Below are 18982 nucleotides of genomic sequence, written 5' to 3' on the forward strand. Positions count from 1 at the left end.
TCAAACCTTGTCTGTCTGGAAAACACCGGCATATAAAGGACACATGATGCTGCCCAGTGTGGAAAGACAAGAGGCAGGTTGTCAGGTTCTTATATGCAGCAGAACATTGTCATCCTAATTTTACTTTACTTGATCATTTGAAAAACCAATCATTTTTTCTAGAAGAAAAAAGGAAGTCCATAATGACAATGGAAAAAAAGAAAAACTTTCTTTATTATTACATAGGAAAAATGACAAAAAGGGGAAAGATGTGCAAAGGGTGAGGGAAAAAAATTTACTATAAGAATTGGAGACAGGAGACAAATTGATAGGATGATACTCAACTAACCATCATCATGATAACAAATAGGAAAAATTATTTCCTCCTAAGTTATTATAATAAAATACAGAGAATCCCCATCCTGTAACTACATGCACAGAGAAATGTTGTTTATGGCAATAACATTCTCCTACTCGGAGCTTTTCCCATGGCAAATTTAGCATCTTTGCTCTTTAAGCTGTAGATTAAGGAGCTCATCATGGGACGCACATTCATATAAAAAACAGAAGAGAATTTTCCCTCATCCATAGACCCAGCAGAAGATGGTTTGACATACATAAATGCACTTAATCCAAAGAACAGAGAAACAGCAATCATGTGGAAACTGCAAGTGCTGAAGGCTTTGGACCTTCCCTCATTGGAACTGATGTGGAGGATGTCACCACAAGAGATAAAGATGGTGACAATAGGCACAATGATGTTGATGCCTGCCACAGTGAAAACCACCAGCTCACTGATGTAGGTAGGTGCTGGTGCAGGAGAGCTGGAACACAGGGAGAATGTCACAGAAGTAGTGATTGATGGTGTTTGCATCACAGAAGGTCAGTCTCAGCATGTATCCAGTGTGGGCCATGACCCCAGAAAAGGACAGGAAGTAGGAACCAAGCATAAGGCTGAAATACACTTTAGGGGACATGGCAATGTGATAAAGAAGTGGGTAACAGATGGTTACACAGCAATCATAGGCCATTGACGTCAGCATATAACATTCAGAGATAAAAAAAGAAAAAGAAGAAGAAAAGCTAGATCATGCAAACCATGTAGGAGATAATATTCTTCTCTGAAATACAGTTCCTCAGCATTTGGAGTGTAAACACAGAAGAGTAACAGAAGTCTGTGAAGGACAATTTAGAAAGGAAAAAGTACATGGGAGTGTGAAGATGTGAATTCCGCATAGTTAGAATTACCAAGACAGAGTTTCTTATCACAGTGACAACATACATTACAAGAAACAGGAAGAACAGGGGGAGTTAAAGATCTGGCTGGTCTGTTAACCTCAGCAGAATGAATTCATTCACCAAAGAGCCATTTCCAGGAAACATTCTACTCTAAGGGAATCTATGGACACAGGAGAAAAGAAGACAACCCAGAACTTCCCATGGTATTTTCTCCCACACCTTGGAATATTGCTGAGATTGTCTGAAACTAGACTAATGTGGACCCACAGAATCTGCCTTTACCACTACTATGTTACTGAGTGGCGTTGACTTACCCATGATAGAATCTTACTAAGCCGAATATAGCACTAACTTAGCCTATGGAGTGAAGGCTAGTTCTGCCAAGTGCAAACTTAACCCTTAAGAAGTAATAGAATAAGGGAGAAGAAGGATGAAGCGGGACAGAATCATCCTTCCCTCATCTCATTATTTCTTCATTCACTTGAGTCCTCCCTCACCATTAAAATTGGAAGCAGAGACCTTTGCAACCTGGTACCCATATCCAATGCAGATTAGACTTTGGTGTGGTGGGGACAAAGGATCTTGTTTTTAATACACAAGTAGGGAACCCAAGTCCAAAAAAGGTTACATTACTACCCCAAGTCACAGAAAAAGCCATAAATCTACAAGAGGGAGATTTTCATTCATGGAGAGGGAACTACTGACTAAAATACTGCATCCACGCTTTCTCTGTTTTCTCTGAACATTCCCAGCTCCCACTTTAAATAGATTCTTACATCAGTTGCACTTGAATCTCAAGACTGACAAGGTGTAAAATAAAAGGCAATATCTTATATCCCTGTAATTCCATTTCAAAGCAAGACAGTAATATAAATAGAATTCAGAAATATATCCTCTTATGCCAGACAACCTCGGTGCTTTCTTTTGATTACTTACCCTGTGGTCCTGAAAGGGCAATTTCAGTGTCTGAGGCTTTGGGTTTTTTGCTTCTAAGAAGATGCAGCCCAAACTCTATTTCCAGTATGTTCTGAAATTTTTTCTGAACTACAGATAGTCTAATTTATGATTATTGCTTTGAATCCTCTCAAGCATCAGAAAAAATAGTCTTTACTGTTATTACATATGCCATTTAATGAGACACCAGAAGACTTACTACGAGTTTAATGATAATAATACAAGTGGTTATAAACAGGGTAGAAGCTTGCTCAGTCTCTTCCCCAGAAAACAGATTTTAAGAGCAACAGGAAAACAGGGGAATTGTATTTTCACCCTGGACCATAACCTGCCTTTACTTCCTTAGAGACTTAATATTTTACTCAAGTTTTCTTTTCACTCTGGTCATTGTACATCAGTCATGCAGAGCCAGAAATAAGCTTTAATTTCTCAGTCAGCAATATGGTGCAACAGGAAGCCCTAGATCCTCCTTCCCCCATGAACAAAGTAATTCTACAACAATTCATGGACAGATTCTATTTGTGACACTTCTCAACCTAGTTATAATGTTCCTACACCCCAGTCTAGCATAAAACCAGCCACATGGAATCTGGTAGGAACATTTGCATTATCCCTGTACCATAATCCCTATTTCTGGCAGAGCATCATGCAGTTGGAATAAAAACTTCTCCTTGGGAAGGGCATTGGGGTACACCATGCATCCAATGCCCCACATTTTCCACAAGTTATGCCAAGGACTGGCTTCTATCTAGCCTGTCTCATAGGACTGACAGGACATAAGACACAGCATGCTCTGATCACTAAGGGCCAGTGAAAACATAGTAGGAATTTAGACAAAATAGCTCAGTACAGAGATAGAAGGGAAAGAAAGAAAGAAAAGCAAAGAAACAGAAGGAAAAAAGAGAGAAAGAAGAAAAAGAAAGACAGAAAGAAAGAGAGAAAGAAAGAAAGAAAGAGAAAGAAAGAAAGAAAGAAAGAAAGAAAGAAAGAAAGAAAGAAAGAAAGAAAGAAAGAGGGAGAGAGGGAGGGAGGGAACGAGAGAGAGAGGGAGGGAGAGAAGGAAAGAAAGAGGGAGGGAGGGAGGGAAAGAAAGGAAGAAAGAAAGAGAGAGAGAGAAAGAGAAAGAAAGAAAGAAAGAGAGAAAGAAAGAGAAAGAAAGAAAGAAAGAAAGAAAGAAAGAAAGAAAGAAAGAAAGGGAAAGAGAGAAAGGAAGGAAGGAAGGGAAAGAAAGAGAGGGAAGGAGAGAAGGAGGGAGGGAAAAAGGAAGGAGGAAAGGAAGGAAGGAAGGAAGGAAGGAAGGAAGGAAGGAAGGAAGGCCCTCCTAGCTTCTCCCTGGAGAGGGAAAGAGATACACTGAACTCTTCCAATGCAACCTCTCCTCAAGGCTCATCACAGGTGCCAGCAGTTAATGCAAACTCTAGCTCTCAGCATTTCCCTAAGGAGGAAAAGAGGTGTATCAGAAGTCCAGTGATCCAACTATTTGAGGGCTACCTGCGCAAATGGCTTCTGCCTTACTTGTTTCAGGGTGCTGACTGGATCTTGCTCTCTCTGGACAACTGGCAGTTACTAAGAACAAAGATATCTGGTGTATTCTACCAAACATTTAAAGAATTAATGCCAATTCTTCTCAAACTCAATAAATTGAAGACAAGGGAACACTTTCAAATTTAATTTATGAGACCAGCATTACCTTGATATCAAAGCCAGAAGAAAAATCACGAGAAAAGTCTTCTCTCTTTTTTTATTGGTTAATGTAACTAAGGATTTCCAATTTTGTTTTTGTCACATGTTGTTGCAAATTACAGGGTTTTAAGAGCCATCATCTCTTGCCTGTTTTTTTCAGAGGGAAACTAATGCAATATCCTATTTTAGAAAAGAAATTGTAATGATTTAGGTTATTCATCAAACATTTCCTTCAAATTATCATTGCTCTTGCAACTGTAATATAAGGTTTTAGTACCTTAAAATCCATATGAAAATAGCAAATGAAAGCCAAAAAAAAACCGTGAGTGATTTAGTTGTTCCCAATCCTCCAGCCCTTAGGCTTAACCTTTCTTTCATATCAGATAACTTAAGCTTTCTTGCATCATACTCAGAAAAATTCTGTGATCACCAAAATATTTTTAGGGCCTTCAAATTTAGAGAAGAACGTCATAGGTAGGAGCTTCAATTTTCTTTTCACTTTCTAAATTCCTTCTTCTCGTGTTTTAATCACCACTCACGATTTTTTTCCTGAAGTTTCTGTTCTTTCTTTTCCTGGCTCCCCACAAATGTATCCACGTGTTTTCATATTAACTCCCAAAAACAGTATTAATTTACGCTCATTGTGGATTACACCTTTATCAAATATTTATGACTGTGAAGGACGATTAGTCTACACGACAGATACAAATTCATATTGAAATGTGGTTTCTAAATCCTCATTTATAGTCCCCCATAGAGGCACCTCACATTTCTTGGCTGTGTGTCTCTTTGGGTCATGGCTTAATGACATGTTGCAGGGCTTCTGTCCCTTCCACGCCCCTATTCTCTGAATTATGCGCATTTCAAAATATTTCAAGTTCTTTTTTCTTTAACTCTTGTAAAAAACTTTCAGGTCTCTATGTGAACCAATTATCTCTCACCTAACCTACCTCAACAGACTTCCTTTTTTCAAGTAAAAAGAAAAATAAAGCTGCTTTCCAGAACAAACAAATAAAGCAACAATCATCCTGAAAGAAATTTATATAACATCTAGAAACAAGGCATATTCAACTATCCAAAAGAAATGTTTTTCTCATTTAATATTCAGTGCTTAGTGAATAAATATAATAAAATGAAGTAAGCACAAAGTATACCAGAAGGAATAGTAGACTTAAAATCATTTTGGAGGGTATTAGTTTATTCTAGGCTTTTTCATGAAGAGTCTGTATAATTTTAAGCAAATCATTAACCTCTCTGAGCTTCAACATCCTTTCCACGCAAAAAATTTCTATGGGTCATGTGCCATGAGCTACCTTGGGTGTACAGAGGTGAATGTAAGATGTATGCCAAAAGAAGTTTAATGCATAGTATTTACAACTGCAAACTCGGTTGTATTTGACAGGCCTTGTAAAACCTTGTATATCTTGGCATTTAAGGAGACACGATGCTGCCCAGTGGAGGATGAAGAAACAAGAGTGGGGACAGGTTATCTGATTCACGTTTGCAATGACACGATACCAGTACCTACCAATGGCACATTGTCATCCTAGTTTTACTTCACTTGTTTGTTTGTAAAACTATTCATCTTTTCCAGGAGAAAACAAGAAAGTCCATACTATTGATGAAAAAAATAAACATGAAAAGTTCCTTAACTTTACTATTAAGCAGGAAAAATGATGAAAGAGGAAAAAAATGCACAAATAATGGGGAGGAAGAAAACCTATTATTAAAAACATTAAAGGCAAATTGAGAGGATACTCAACTAACCGTCACCGTGATAAGAAACAAAAGGAAAAACTATCCCCTCTTAAATTATTGTAATAAAATACAGAGACTTCCTGCCTGTAAGTAATGCACAGAGAGATGCTACTTCAGATCAACATTTTCTCCTACTTAGGGCTTTTCTCAGGGCAAAGTTAACATCTTTGTTCCTAAAGCTGTAGATTAAGGGGTTCATCATGGGAACCACACTGGTGTAAAAGATGGAAGAGATTTTCCTCTCATCCATGGACCCAGCAGAAGATGGTTTGAGATACATAAATGCACCTGATCCAAAGAACAGAGAAACAGCAATTATGTGGGAACTGCAGGTGCTGAAGGCTTTGGACCTGCCCTCCTTGGAGCTGATATGGAGGATGCTGGAGAGGATGAAACCATAAGAGATAAAGATGGTGACAGTGGGCACAATGATGTTGAAGCCTGCCACAACGAAAACCACCAGCTCATTGATGTAGGTGCCAGTGCAGGAGAGCTGGAGCAGAGGGAAGACATCACAGAAGTAGTGATTTATTGTGTTTGTATCACAGAAGGTCAGTCTCAGCATACATCCAGTGTGGGCCATGGCACCAGAAAGGGCCATCAAGTATGAACCAAGCATAAGACTGGAGCAAACTCTAGGGGACATGGCAATGTAATATAGAAGTGGGTTACAAATGGCCACATAGCGATCATAGGCCATTGATGTCAGCACATAACATTCAGAAATGATGAAACAACCAAAAAAGAAAAGCTGGGTCATGCACCCCTTGTAGGAGATAAAATTCTTCTCTGATATGAAGTTCATTAGCATTTTGGGTGTAAACACAGAAGAGTAACAGAGGTCTCTGAAGGATAAGTTAAAGAGGAAAAAGTACATGGGGGTGTGAAGGTGTGAGTTCAGCGCAATTACAGCTACTAAACCCAAATTTCCCAACCCAGCGATGACATACATTACTAGAAACAGGAAGAACAGGGGCACTTGGAGATGTGATTGGTTTGTTAACCCCACCAGAATGAATTCAGTCACAAAAGAACCATTTCCAGGAGCCATTCTTCTCTATGGGAAGCTGTGGACACAGGAGAAAAGGGGTGCATTAGAGGACAACTCAGAACTTCCCACAGTATTTTCTCTGAGGGCATGGAATACTGCTTAGGTTATCTAAGTCTAGCCCAACCTGGACTCACATAATCAGCCTTTGCTACCACCATGATACTGGGTGACACTGACTTCCCCTTTTTACTCTTACTAAGCTAAATATAGGAAAGAACAGCACCAACCTAGCCTACAGCAAGAATCCCAGTGCTACCATATGCAAACACGACTGCTGGAAAGACCAAGGGATAAGGAAGAAGGGTGGACCAGGACAAAATGATCCTCTCTCATCTCATCATTTCTTCTTTCACTTGATTCCTCCCCTCATCAGAAAAATTGGAGGCAGAGACCTCAGCAATCTGGTGCCCCTATCTAATGCAGATTAAACTCTGGTGTGGTGAAAACCAAAACATTGTTTCTAATGCAGGAGCAGGGCACCAGAGTCTAGGAGAGGTGAAGTTACCATTTCAAGTTACAGAAGCAAAGCACTACACACAGAACAGAGAGGGTTCTGTCCATGGAGAGGGAAGTTACTGATAAGATACTGCAACCACTGGGCACACTAATGTCCCTTCTTCTCCCTTTACTGATTCTTCTGGTAGCTTCACTTGTATCTCAAGATGTACAGAATGGGAAATAAAGGGCCTTAGATCCCTGAACTTCCATCTCAAAACAAGGAGGACATTAATATACAGGGAATTCAGAAACTCACCCTCTTTATGCCAGAAAACCTTGGTTCTTCCTTATCCTTATTTGCCACTGTGGTCCTAGAAGGACAATTTCAGGTTCTGAGACTTTAGTTCCTCTGATACTAAAAGGATGCAGTCCAGACTTAATTTCTGATATGCCCTGAAAATCTTCATGAACTACAGATCATAATTTATGATTATGACATTGAGTCCTCTCATACAAAAGAGAAACAGTCTTTATCATTATTACATTCCCCACTTGATAAGTCATAGAACATTCTATGTGAGTTTAACGATATAGCACACGTGGTTATAAACAGGGTAGAAGCTTGCTCAGTCTGTTCCCCAGAGAACAGATTCTAAGTGTAAAAGGGAAATGAGGGGATTGTGTTTACACCCTGGACCGTGATCTTTAGTTTCTTAGGGACTCATAATTTTACTCAAGTTTTCCCTTCACCCTAGGGCTTATCTATCTTCCAAGGCAAAACCAAAAGTAAACTCCCATCTCCCCATCTTTATATCTGATGAGAAATATATTGCTTGACTTATTTCTTCCCAACTGCTAAATGGAAAATTTCCACAGGTTCTACCTCCATGCTTTCTATTTTTTTAATCTGAAAATTTTCAAGAATTGCAGTAACTCACTTCAGTTGTGTTTCTCATGGGATATGTCAACTTTTAATTGCCTTCTACCTTATAAATTTTTTACTCTAAACAACTACTAGAAATTTCTACCTGAAGATCCTTCTGGTTTTTTTTGTTTGGTTGGTTTTTTTGGGAGGTCTCTGTTATTTTGTTTTGTTTTGTTTTGTTTTGTTAGACAGGATCTGACTCTGTTACTCAGGCTGGAGTGCGGTGGCATGATCTTGGCTCACTGCAACCTCCATCACCCAGGTTCAAGTCGTCCTTCCACCTCAGTCTCCCAAGTAAGTAGCTGAGACCACAGGTGTGTGCCACCATGCCCAGCTAGTTTTTGTATTTTTAGCAGAGACGGGGTTTACACCATGTTGCCAGGCTGGTCTTGAACTCCTGGGCTCAAAACAATCTACCCACTTCAGCCTTCTAAAGTGCTGGAATTACAGGCATGAGCCACCACAGCCAGCACCCTTCTGGGAGCTTAAATGTGACAACTAACTTGAAAAGTTACTTAAACTCTCTGTGCTCAGGTTTATAATTTCTGAAATACATATGGTAATAACAGCATTTCTTTCATTGAGTTGTTTTGACTCCTAAATAAAATATTAGTAAATGATTAGAACACTGCCTGGCAATGGTAAATAGTCAATAAATGTCTGCTTTTATTATATGTATTTTCATGACTTTGATAGATCCCCCATCATAAGACTTGTCAGAAATTTTCTTCCTTTAATCCCTGCTTTCCCCTAAAACTGTAAGTTCAGTGAGGAAAAAGACCACTTCTCCCTCGCTTGTTACTTTGTTCCTGGTGCTCAGTGCAGAGTATATACTAGTACCTCCTTAGGTATTTATGGAAATTACATTATCCGGCTGAAAATATCTGTACTCTTTTTTACATTTCTCACATGCTAAAAATAGTCTAGAAAAACAATGACTTCCATTCCTTCCTCTCAAGCACCACACAAGTCTAGGCACTATTTAGGTTTTACTCAACCTGTACTACTGAACCACTACTGTAGTGGTTCCTTACTCTTATTCTAGCATTTCCCTCATATTCCCTCTTATTTAACACCTATCCTGCCTCTAGAATGAGGTCTGAAAGTACAACTCTGTCTCTCATTTCAGAACTTCCAAGGGCCCTCCCTTACCCATGGGGCACTCAAATCATAGGAATAATAGTGTAAATGTCAAAACTATAATTCAGCCAGGTTTAAAATTAAAAAGTAATTGAGTCAGAGTTATAGTTGATGAGAAGCCATGAAATAACTCTTCAGATAATTTGAGTCTTTTGAGCACATGCTCAACTAAAAAACTAGAATTAAAATTAAAAGTTTATTTTTCTAATATAACAGCGAATCTGGAGCTAGAGTGTCCTAGGGTAGACTCCACATTAAACACTCTAATCAAAGGCCAGTTTCTTCCTTTCCACTGTCCTCAGTCTATTGGCCTTAGTCCTCAGGCTTATCACCTCATGGTCATAAATAGCTGCTATGCCTCAAAAGAAAACAAACAAACAAAAAAGTCACATACAAACACAGCTATATCCAAAGAAGAAAGCCAGACAAGAAGGCTAGAGGACTCCCCTCACTTACCTCCCTATGTAAAGTGAAGTAAATCTTCTCTTGAAGGCAGCAGATAGCTTCCATTGATATCTCTTCAGTTAAGGGCTATGTAATATGGCCAATTTAACTTCAAGGAAAGCTAGCAAAATGAATCTCTCCCATTTTCACCCTCTCTCACGAAAGGAAGTTTCTGGCATTAAGAAAGCAGAGAAAGCCAGGCGGGGTGGCTCAGGCCTGTAATCCCAGCACTTTGTGAGGCCGAGACGGGCGGATCACGAGGTCAGGATATCGAGACCATCCTGGCTCACATGGTGAAATCCCGTCTCTACTAAAAATACAAAAAATTAGTCGGGCGCGGTGGTGGGCGCCTGTAGTCCCAGCTACTCGGGAGGCTGAGGCAGGAGAACGGCGTGAACCCGGAAGACGGAGCTTGCAGTGAGCTGAGTTCGCCCCACTGCACTCCAACCCAGATGACAGAGTGAGGCTCCGAAAGAGAGAGAGAGAGAGAGAGAGAGAGAGAGAAAGAGAGAGGAAGGAAGGAAGAAAGAGCTGTATCTATTAGATAGGGCAGCAGCACTGTCTCTCACAAACAAAAAGTTTGTGAAAAATGTTTGCAACAGAAACTTGTGTTTGTTTAATTTACCTAAAGAATATACTTATTTTTGGGTGAATATGTTTGTTATTTTAAAAGTTAAAAAGTTTTATTTTTAACAATTCTTAAAATATATACTTACTATTTATTTAATCCTTTAAGCTTTAAATCAATTCATATGTCTTGGGATATTCAACCCATTATATAAATAAGTATGTATATGTATACATATATAATGAAAATAATTCCACACAAAAAATGTTTTGTGCTTGAATAAAATAAATATGTATTTATTTTTATATATTTATAATATATATTTATATATTTATTTTATATATTTATATAGATTTATAATACATATTTTTATATATTTATACTATATATTTATATATTTTATGTATATTTAAATATATATTATATTTATATAAATATAATATATTTAATATATATTTAATTATATGTTAATAATATATTATATTTAATATATATTTAATTATATATTAATAATATTATATAAATATATTTTATATATATTTAAATATATATTATATATATTTATAATATATATATTTATATATTTATAATATATATTTTATATATTTATTATATATTGATATGTTTATAATATATATTTTATATATATATTTACAAGCATCCTACTTATTTGTGTTGAGTAGAGAGAAAAGGCATCATTCTGTACTTATTTGGTGAGGGTTCCTTTATTAATCAAACAGCAAAAAAGGAGGATTCCTTTATTAATCAAAAAACTCTCTAAATGTCTTTAAAATACTCAAAATAAGTAGTGCCTCCAAACACAAAATAACAACTTGCACTACCACAATTATGGGACTTTTTGGTTTTGATACAGTATCTCTTAAGCAAGAGAGATGGAACAGACCAAAAAGGTACTGAATTTTCAATGCATTAAAATTAAGATTATTTCCATTAACATTGAGATTTGCATTTCAGTTTGAAGCTTCGTCTTTGCTATCTTTGCTTAGATTCTTCCCAGTACATCACGTCTGATTTTAAAATTGCTAGAGTCATAAATTAGGTAAGCAAAGGGAAATTCATGATGTAGTGTTATGAAAGAAAAGAAAGAGATAATTATTAATTATATGGATTGAAGTTAGGAATGCCCCTAGAAAATGCCACAACTGCTTGTCATTTAAAAAAGAGACACTGGGCTCTCTCCAGGAGCATCCTTGCACCAACCCTGCTTTCCCATCTTGAAAAGAGTATGCCTACGGACTATAAAGACTCAAACAGCAGTTGTGAAGTATTAACAGATGCATAATCTGGATCTATTTCTCTCTTAGTCTCTGCGTAAAGATAGAGAAGTAAAAACAGAACCTGTCAATTCATGTTTTATGTGACCAGTGCATTCAATGTCCATCCCTGTCCCAAACCAAGTGGCCATGTTTGAGGCTTCTTTTTATTTCCTAAAAACTTGCACATTTTGAAGTTTCTGAAGAGATCGAAGTGTGAAAATTCTGTGTATAAAGGAAATGAACCTTTTATGGATATTACAACTCAGAACATATCCTAGCAAATCCTACAACGTGGCAGTGTGTGTATTATTAGAAGAGCAGTGCAGTGCCTGGGGTTTACCCTATTGTGGTACCAATAACCTACTTATATTACAAACGTGTTGCTTCTGAGGATTTGCTGGATCATAAATTCTCTACACATTTTAGAACATAACTCATGGCAAAGCACCGAAGAAACACTGGATCTTCAGAGGAAAGCCTTCTTACAAATTTCCATCGCCATAAAAATAAGAATTATATTTTGTCACAAAACTACTAGTGTGAAAAAATGCCGATCTGGTGACTTTCCATAAAACTCAGGACTAAATCCAGCTGGCCTTATAAATAACAAAGTGGAAATCTGTCCAGAGAAAGCTAAGGCAACAAGACTTGTACATTCTGACACGTGTTAATTTTTGTTTGTTTATTTTACTTTAAGTTCTGAGATACGTGTGCAGAATGTGCATGTTTGTTACATAAGTATGCGTGTGCTATGGTGGTTTGCTGCACCTATCCACCTGTCATCTAGGTTTTAAGCCCTGCATGCATTAGGTATTTGTCCTAATGCTCTCTCTCCCCTTGCCCGCAACCCCCCGACAGGCCCTAGTGTATGATGTTCCCCTCCCTGTGTCCATGTGTTCTCGTGGATTAAACTCTCAAATTTTTTTTTTTTGAGACGGAGTCTCGCTCTGCCGCCCAGACTGGCGTGCGGTGGCGCAATCTCGGCTCACTGCAAGCTCCGCCTCCTGGATTCGCGCCATTCTCCTGCCTCAGCCTCCTGAGTAGCTGGGACTACAGGCGCCCGCCACCTCGCCGGGCTAGTTTTTTGTATTTTTAATAGAGACGGGGTTTCATCGTGTTTGCCAGGATGGTCTCAATCTCCTGACCTCGTGATCTGTCCGCCTCAGCTTCCCAAAGTGCTGGGATTACAGGCGTGAGCCACCGCGCCCGGCCATGTTTGTTTTTAGCACATAGTTGGAATGTGTTTTCCACACATAACTTCCATTTATGTCTCTTCAGTTAAAGTCTATGTAATATGGCCAGTATTGGAGTTTGTTTTCCACACTCCACCTACGTGTTAAACAGACGTGAAAAAAAAAGCTTTGGATAAAATTCAACACCCATCATGAGAAGATCCTCAAAAACCTAGGCATCAAAGGAACCTATTTCAAAATAATAGATGCCATCTATTGATGTAAGTAAAGTGGCATATCTCATTGTGATCTTAATTAGCATTTCTCTGTTGACTGGTGATATTGAGCACTTTTTCATGTTTCTTGGCCATTTGTATGTCTTCTTTTTTTTTCTTGTTCACAAAAATGTATAACAAAATATAGACATTTTAACCAGTAACATATGACAAATATAGACACCATGACCAAGTGGTATTTATGCAGGAATGCACATTAGTACTTAAATGTGAAACTTTGAAATTCATCATATTAATTAAATCAGGGAGACATAGCAGAGTCAGTTCAATAGATTCTGAAAAACTAATTCACAAAATTCATTACCCATTCATTATTTCTAAGAAAACTCTCAGCAAATTTGAAATAGAGGAGAATTTTCTCAGTGTGATAAGGTATATCTATTAACATTGAACCGACATTATTGGTGAAACATGGAAAACTTTTATTTTTAACTTTTAAGTTCAAGCATAAATGTGCAGGTTTGTCATATACATAAACTTATGTCATGGGGGTTTGTTGTGCAGATTATTTCATCACCCATGTACTCAGCCTAGTACCCATTAATTATTTTTCCTGATCCTTTTCCTCCTTTCCCCTTCCACCCTCCAATAGGCCCCAGTGTGTGTTGTTCCCCCCATGTGTCCATGCGTTCTCGTTATTTAGCTCCCACAGAACTTGTGATTTTGGTTTCCTGTTCCTGTGTCAGTTTGCTAAAGAAAATGACCTCCAGTTCCATCCATGTTCTTGCAAAAGAGATGATCTCATTCTTTTCTATGGCTGCATAGTACTCCATGGTTTATCTGTACCACATTTTCTTTTTCGAATCTATCATTGGTGGGCATTTAGGTTGATTCTGTCTTTTCTATTGTGAGTAATGCTGCAATGAAAGTATGTCTTTATAATAGAATGCACATGTCTTTATAATAGAATAGTTTGTATTACTTTAGGCGAATACCCAGTAATTAGAATGCTGCATCAAACGGTAGTTCTGGTTTTTAGCTCTTTGAGGAATTGCCACACTGTCTTCCACAGTGGTTGAACTAATTTACACTTCCACCAACAGTGTATAAGCATTCCTTTTTCTCCACAACCTCACCAGCAACTGTTATTTTTTGACTTTTTAGTAATAACCATTGTGACTGGTGAGAGATGGTATCTAATTGTGGTTTTGATCTGCATTTTTCTGAAAAGTATCTGCTCATGTCTTATACCTACTGTGATTGTTTTTTTACTTGTAGAATTGTTTAAGTTCCTTATACATTCTGGATATTAGATCTTTGTCAGATAAATAGTTTGCAAATATTTTATCCCATTCTGTAGGTTGTCTGCTTATGTGTTGACAGTTTCTTTTGCTTTGCATAAGGTCTTTAGTTTAATTAGGTGCCACTTGATAATTTTTGTTTTTGTTGCAATTACTTTTGAGGGCTTAATCATAAATTCTTTCCCACGATCAATGTCTAAAATGGCATTTTCTAGTTTTCTTCTAGGGTCCTTATAGTTTGAGGTTTTACATCTAAATCTTTAATCCATTTTGAGTTAATTTTTGTATACGGTGAAAGGTAGGAGTCCAATTTTATTCTCCTGCATAAGGCTACCTAGTTAACCCAGCACCATAGATTAAACAGGGAGTCCATTCCCCATTTCTTAATTTCTTCAATTTTATCAAAATTCAGATGGCTATAGGTATGGGGCTTTATTTTGACATTCTCTATTCTGTTCCACTGGCAGCACCCCAGGCTGGAGTGGAGTGGCACGATCTCTGCTCACTGCAGACTCTGCCTCCCGGGGTTCAAGCGATTCTCCTGCCTCAGCCTCCCAACTAGCTGGGATTAAAGGTGCCCACCACCATGCCCAGCTAATTTTTGTATTTTAGTAGAGACAGAGTTTCACCGTGTTGGCCAGGCTGGTCTCAAATTCCTGACTTCAAGTGCATAATGCAACATGTATTACGAAACCTACCTTCATAATACTGTATTACCACACCTCATTTGTTTGTGACATACAGCATAATGCCATAAGTTCACAAGTTTATATTCACTTAGCTATGAACAATGTACAAGATGTTTGTGCATTGTACAGTGTAATGTATAAAATGTTTGGTGTGTGTGTGTCGCATCTCCATAAACAAGGAATGATTGAAGGAACAACTGTTCACTCTTACTGGATTCAGGAAGAATTTCCTGCTCATCCCTGCCTCTCTGGAGTTGGAACTAGGAATTATCTACCTAAATCTGGCTGTAAAATTTTAATATGAGATTCCACGTGATGCAGGGGTCTCATAAAATAGAAAACTTGAAAGAACTCTGTGTGTGTGTGTGTGTGTGTGTGTGTGTGTGTGTGTATGGGGCCAGGGGACATGCAGAGAAGTGGATAATGGGGCTCAATAGAGATTGAGGTTATAAAAGTAAAGAGATGTAGAACTCAAACACCCTTTTTACTTCTGGCTTTCATCATCCCTTCATCAGAGTGCATCCTAATCACACTCATTCAAAACCAAATCCTGATCAGCAATAGCAGCAAATTTAGAGAAAGTTCACTTTAAGCAAATTCAGGATATAACAAACTTTCTGGTCCTTAACTGGGAAAAATAATTTTCTGTTAATCCCCAGAAGGCCCAAACTTCCTCCCCGACTTAGAAACATCCCCTTCAAGTACACAGACACATATTAATCTCATGGCTTACTTCTTTCCCACTCTGCTGTCACAACTTAAATAGAACTATACTTTCTTTTATAATTTCTTTGGCATCATTCACATTTTAAAAAATCAAAAACTATGGCAGATAATTCTATGCTAAACATGTAAGATACCATTTTGGTTCCATTTGAATGAATTCCAAATACACTGCTTAAGTTGCTAAGAAAAAATCTTTCAGCTAAATTGCCTTGTTTATACTTGATCATCCTTGGGTTTTACAAACTGTATTTAAATACCTAAATTAATGTTTTCAAAATAATCTGAAAGATAGACCTTAATTTTAAAGTAAGTTTATTTTTTTCAAAAATGCTATTGATTTTATTTGTATTTTAAAGCTTTTCAAATGAAAGATTAGTGACAAGATTTTTCTTACTTTTAGGGTCACCTCAAATGTTCATAAAATATCTAACAGATGTGGCTCTTCCATGTCTACAAAGGGTCTCAAATAGCAGAGATAGTGTTTAATAATCAGATACATTTTTGCCTCAATAAGGAAAATAATTTTTTATTAAAATGAACAGTCAATGAAAAACAAAACAGGCCGGGCGCGGTGGCTCAAGCCTGTAATCCCAGCACTTTGGGAGGCCGAGACGGGTGGATCACGAGGTCAGGAGATCGAGACCATCCTGGCTAACACGGTGAAACCCTGTCTCTACTAAGAAATACAAAAAAAAAACTAGCCGGGCGAGGTGGCGGGCGTCTGTAGTCCCAGCTACTCGGGAGGCTGAGGCCGGAGAATGGCGTGAACCCAGGAGGCGGAGCTTGCAGTGAGCTGAGATCTGGCCACTGCACTCTAGCCTGGGCTACAGAGCGAGACTCCGTCTCAAAAAAAAAAAAAAAAAAAAAAAAAAAAAAAAAAAAAAAAAAGAAAAACAAAACAAAAGTTAATCAACATCAACTATTCTGTAGAAATTGTTAAGTGAAAATCGAGCATGTTGATATTGGGGTAAGAGGTTGGAGAATGAGGAGTTCTTAAAGTCATTTAATAACTTGGCAACACCAAACATCTGAACATCCGAAAAAAAGCAAACAGGCTACAAACCAGCTATGCTAAACTTCAAATACCTAAATACTGAGCAGAGTTTAGAAAAATTGTAAAATAATAAGTATATATAACATTATCTTTGAAAATGTTTAAACTGTCACTTGATACATGATTAAGAATTTTTAGAATAGTCATTTTTTGCCTGTTTCTCAAAAGAAAAATACACCAACATATTATTCCAGAAATTCCAGAAGAGGTATTGTCCCAATTTGGTTTATTCAAAGAATGTTTCGTTCAAATATAAAAATTTATCTTTGAGCCAGTAGTCCCCCAACTACACTGGCCCCAAACGCCTCCTGTTTCTTAACAAAAAGGAATCATCAAACTGTTTTCCCAAACAAACAACAGCCAAAGGGAATACCTGTACTGAAAAAAATTCATGTACTATCCTGAAACTAAGTATGGTCAACTTGCAAAATAGAAATCTGCTCTTATATTCCATGTATATTGAAATAAAAATAAAAGAGAATAAAGTAGAAGACAGTATACTAGAAATGCTGGGAGACGTGAAATCAGAAGTCTATATTAAGTCTGGACTTTAAGAGGCTGTGTAACTTGAAGTAAATAGTTAACTACCATTTGCTCCACTTTCCCATGCATGCAAAGAATATATATGGATGATATGCTGCTTCACTTTTAAAATTAAATAAGAAAAATGTTTCTCAAAAAAGGCTTAATGGCTAGTGTTTGCAAATACAAAGTGGGTAGTATAGTCTTCATGGAATCTTCCCTCTTGGGCATTTAAAGGAGATGTATTCTTGCCCAGTGGAAGATGAAACTGTGGGAATAGGAACACATTGCCTGATACATGCTTCCAATGGCAAGTGGCAGATAAGTTTTTCCTACAAGGACACAATGTAACCACAGTGTTACCTGATTCAATCATTAGCACACCATTCATCTTTTTCCAGAGGAAAAAAAAAATGGTGAAAAGAAACCATTACAAAATAACCGAAGACAAATTCTTCCCTAATGTTATTACCATACAGTAAAGAAAGGTGAATAAAAATGTTGAGAAAAGGAAGAAAGTGTACTCTATTAAAAGTGGGAATGAATTATTGAGAGAACATTCAAATTTCCTTACCATAGTAGTAAAGAAATAGGATAAGAAGACTGCTGCTAAAACTACTGTAATCTCCCTGTCCTACAACTATATAAATGGAAAGGTACTGTTTCTGATCAAAACTTTCTCCTACTAAGGGTTTTTCTCAAAGCAAGTTGAACGTCTTTGTTCCTTAAGCTATAAATTAAGGGGTTCATTAAAGGAACTGTATTGGTATAAAAGACAGAAGAGATTTTTCCCTCATCCATTGACCCAGCAGAAGATGGTTTGAAATACACGAATGCACCTGATCCAAAGAACAGAGAAACAGCAATTATGTGGGAACTGCAAGTGCTGAAGGCTTTAGACCTGCCCTCAGTGGAGGTGATTTGAAGGATGCTGGAAAAAATAAAGCCATAAGAGATAAAGATGGTGACAGTGGGCACAATGATGTTGATGCCCACCACAATGAAAACCACCAGCTCATTAATGGAGGTGCTGGTGCAGGAGAGCTGGAGCAGAGGGAGGATATCACAGAAGTAGTGACTGATAATGTTTGCCTCACAGAAGGTCAGTCTCAGCATGCATCCAGTGTGAGCCATAGCCCCAGAAAAGGACAGGAAATAGGAACCAAACATAAGGCTGGAGCACACTGTAGGAGACATGGCAATGTTATATAGAAGTGGGTTACAGATGGCCACATAGCGATCGTAGGCCATTGATGTCAGCACATAACATTCAGAAATGGCAAAGAAACAGAAAAAGAAAAGTTGGGTCATGCATCCCTTGTAGGAGATAACATTCTTCTCTGACATGAAGTTCATTAGCATTTTGGGTGTAAACACAGAAGAATAACAAAGATCTATGACGGACAAGTTAAAGAGAAAAAAGTACATGGGGGTGTGAAGGTGTGAATTCAACCCAATTAGAGTTACCAAACCCAAATTTCCTATCAGAGTGATCACATACATTATTAGAAATAGTAAAAACAGGGAAATTTGGAGATCTGGCTGGTCTGTTAAGCCCACCAAAATGAATTCAGTCACCAAAGAGCCATTTCCAGGATTCATTCTTCTCCAAGAGAATCTGTGGACACAGGAGAAAAGGGTTGCATTAGAGGACAACACAGTTCTTCTCACAATATTTTCTCCCACAACATGGGATATTACTGGAATTGTTTGAAACTAACCCAACCTGGACCTAAAGAATCTGGCTTCACCACTGTCATGAGACTGAATGGCACTGACCTTCTCTTGTCAGAGTCTTACTAAGATAAATATAGCAAAGACCCACC

At 37.8% G+C, this 18982-nt stretch overlaps 2 protein-coding genes and 1 pseudogene across 2 annotated transcripts; all 3 read right to left on the reverse strand.

Annotated features, from left to right (window-relative positions):
• Positions 1-430: 430 nt before the first annotated feature.
• Positions 431-1362, reverse strand: LOC112605982 (annotated as a pseudogene).
• A 4369-nt stretch (positions 1363-5731) lies between these two features.
• LOC112606849 (olfactory receptor 8B3-like) lies at positions 5732-6664 on the reverse strand. The gene has a single exon (XM_025357770.1). It carries the CDS (start codon positions 6662-6664, stop codon positions 5732-5734), a length of 933 nt encoding a protein of 310 aa, XP_025213555.1.
• An 11161-nt stretch (positions 6665-17825) lies between these two features.
• On the reverse strand, positions 17826-18758 carry LOC112606834 (olfactory receptor 8B3-like). Its single transcript, XM_025357751.1, has one exon. The coding sequence runs from the start codon at positions 18756-18758 to the stop codon at positions 17826-17828; it is 933 nt and encodes a 310-aa protein (XP_025213536.1).
• Positions 18759-18982: the final 224 nt, after the last annotated feature.

This window comes from Theropithecus gelada, chromosome 14 (assembly GCF_003255815.1).
Source record: "Theropithecus gelada isolate Dixy chromosome 14, Tgel_1.0, whole genome shotgun sequence".
NCBI lineage: Eukaryota > Metazoa > Chordata > Mammalia > Primates > Cercopithecidae > Theropithecus > Theropithecus gelada.

Bases quoted from the DNA above. Each gene is read 5' to 3' on its own strand.
- LOC112606834 (XM_025357751.1), bottom strand. From the start codon at position 18,758: ATGAATCCTGGAAATGGCTCTTTGGTGACTGAATTCATTTTGGTGGGC.
- LOC112606849 (XM_025357770.1), bottom strand. From the start codon at position 6,664: ATGGCTCCTGGAAATGGTTCTTTTGTGACTGAATTCATTCTGGTGGGG.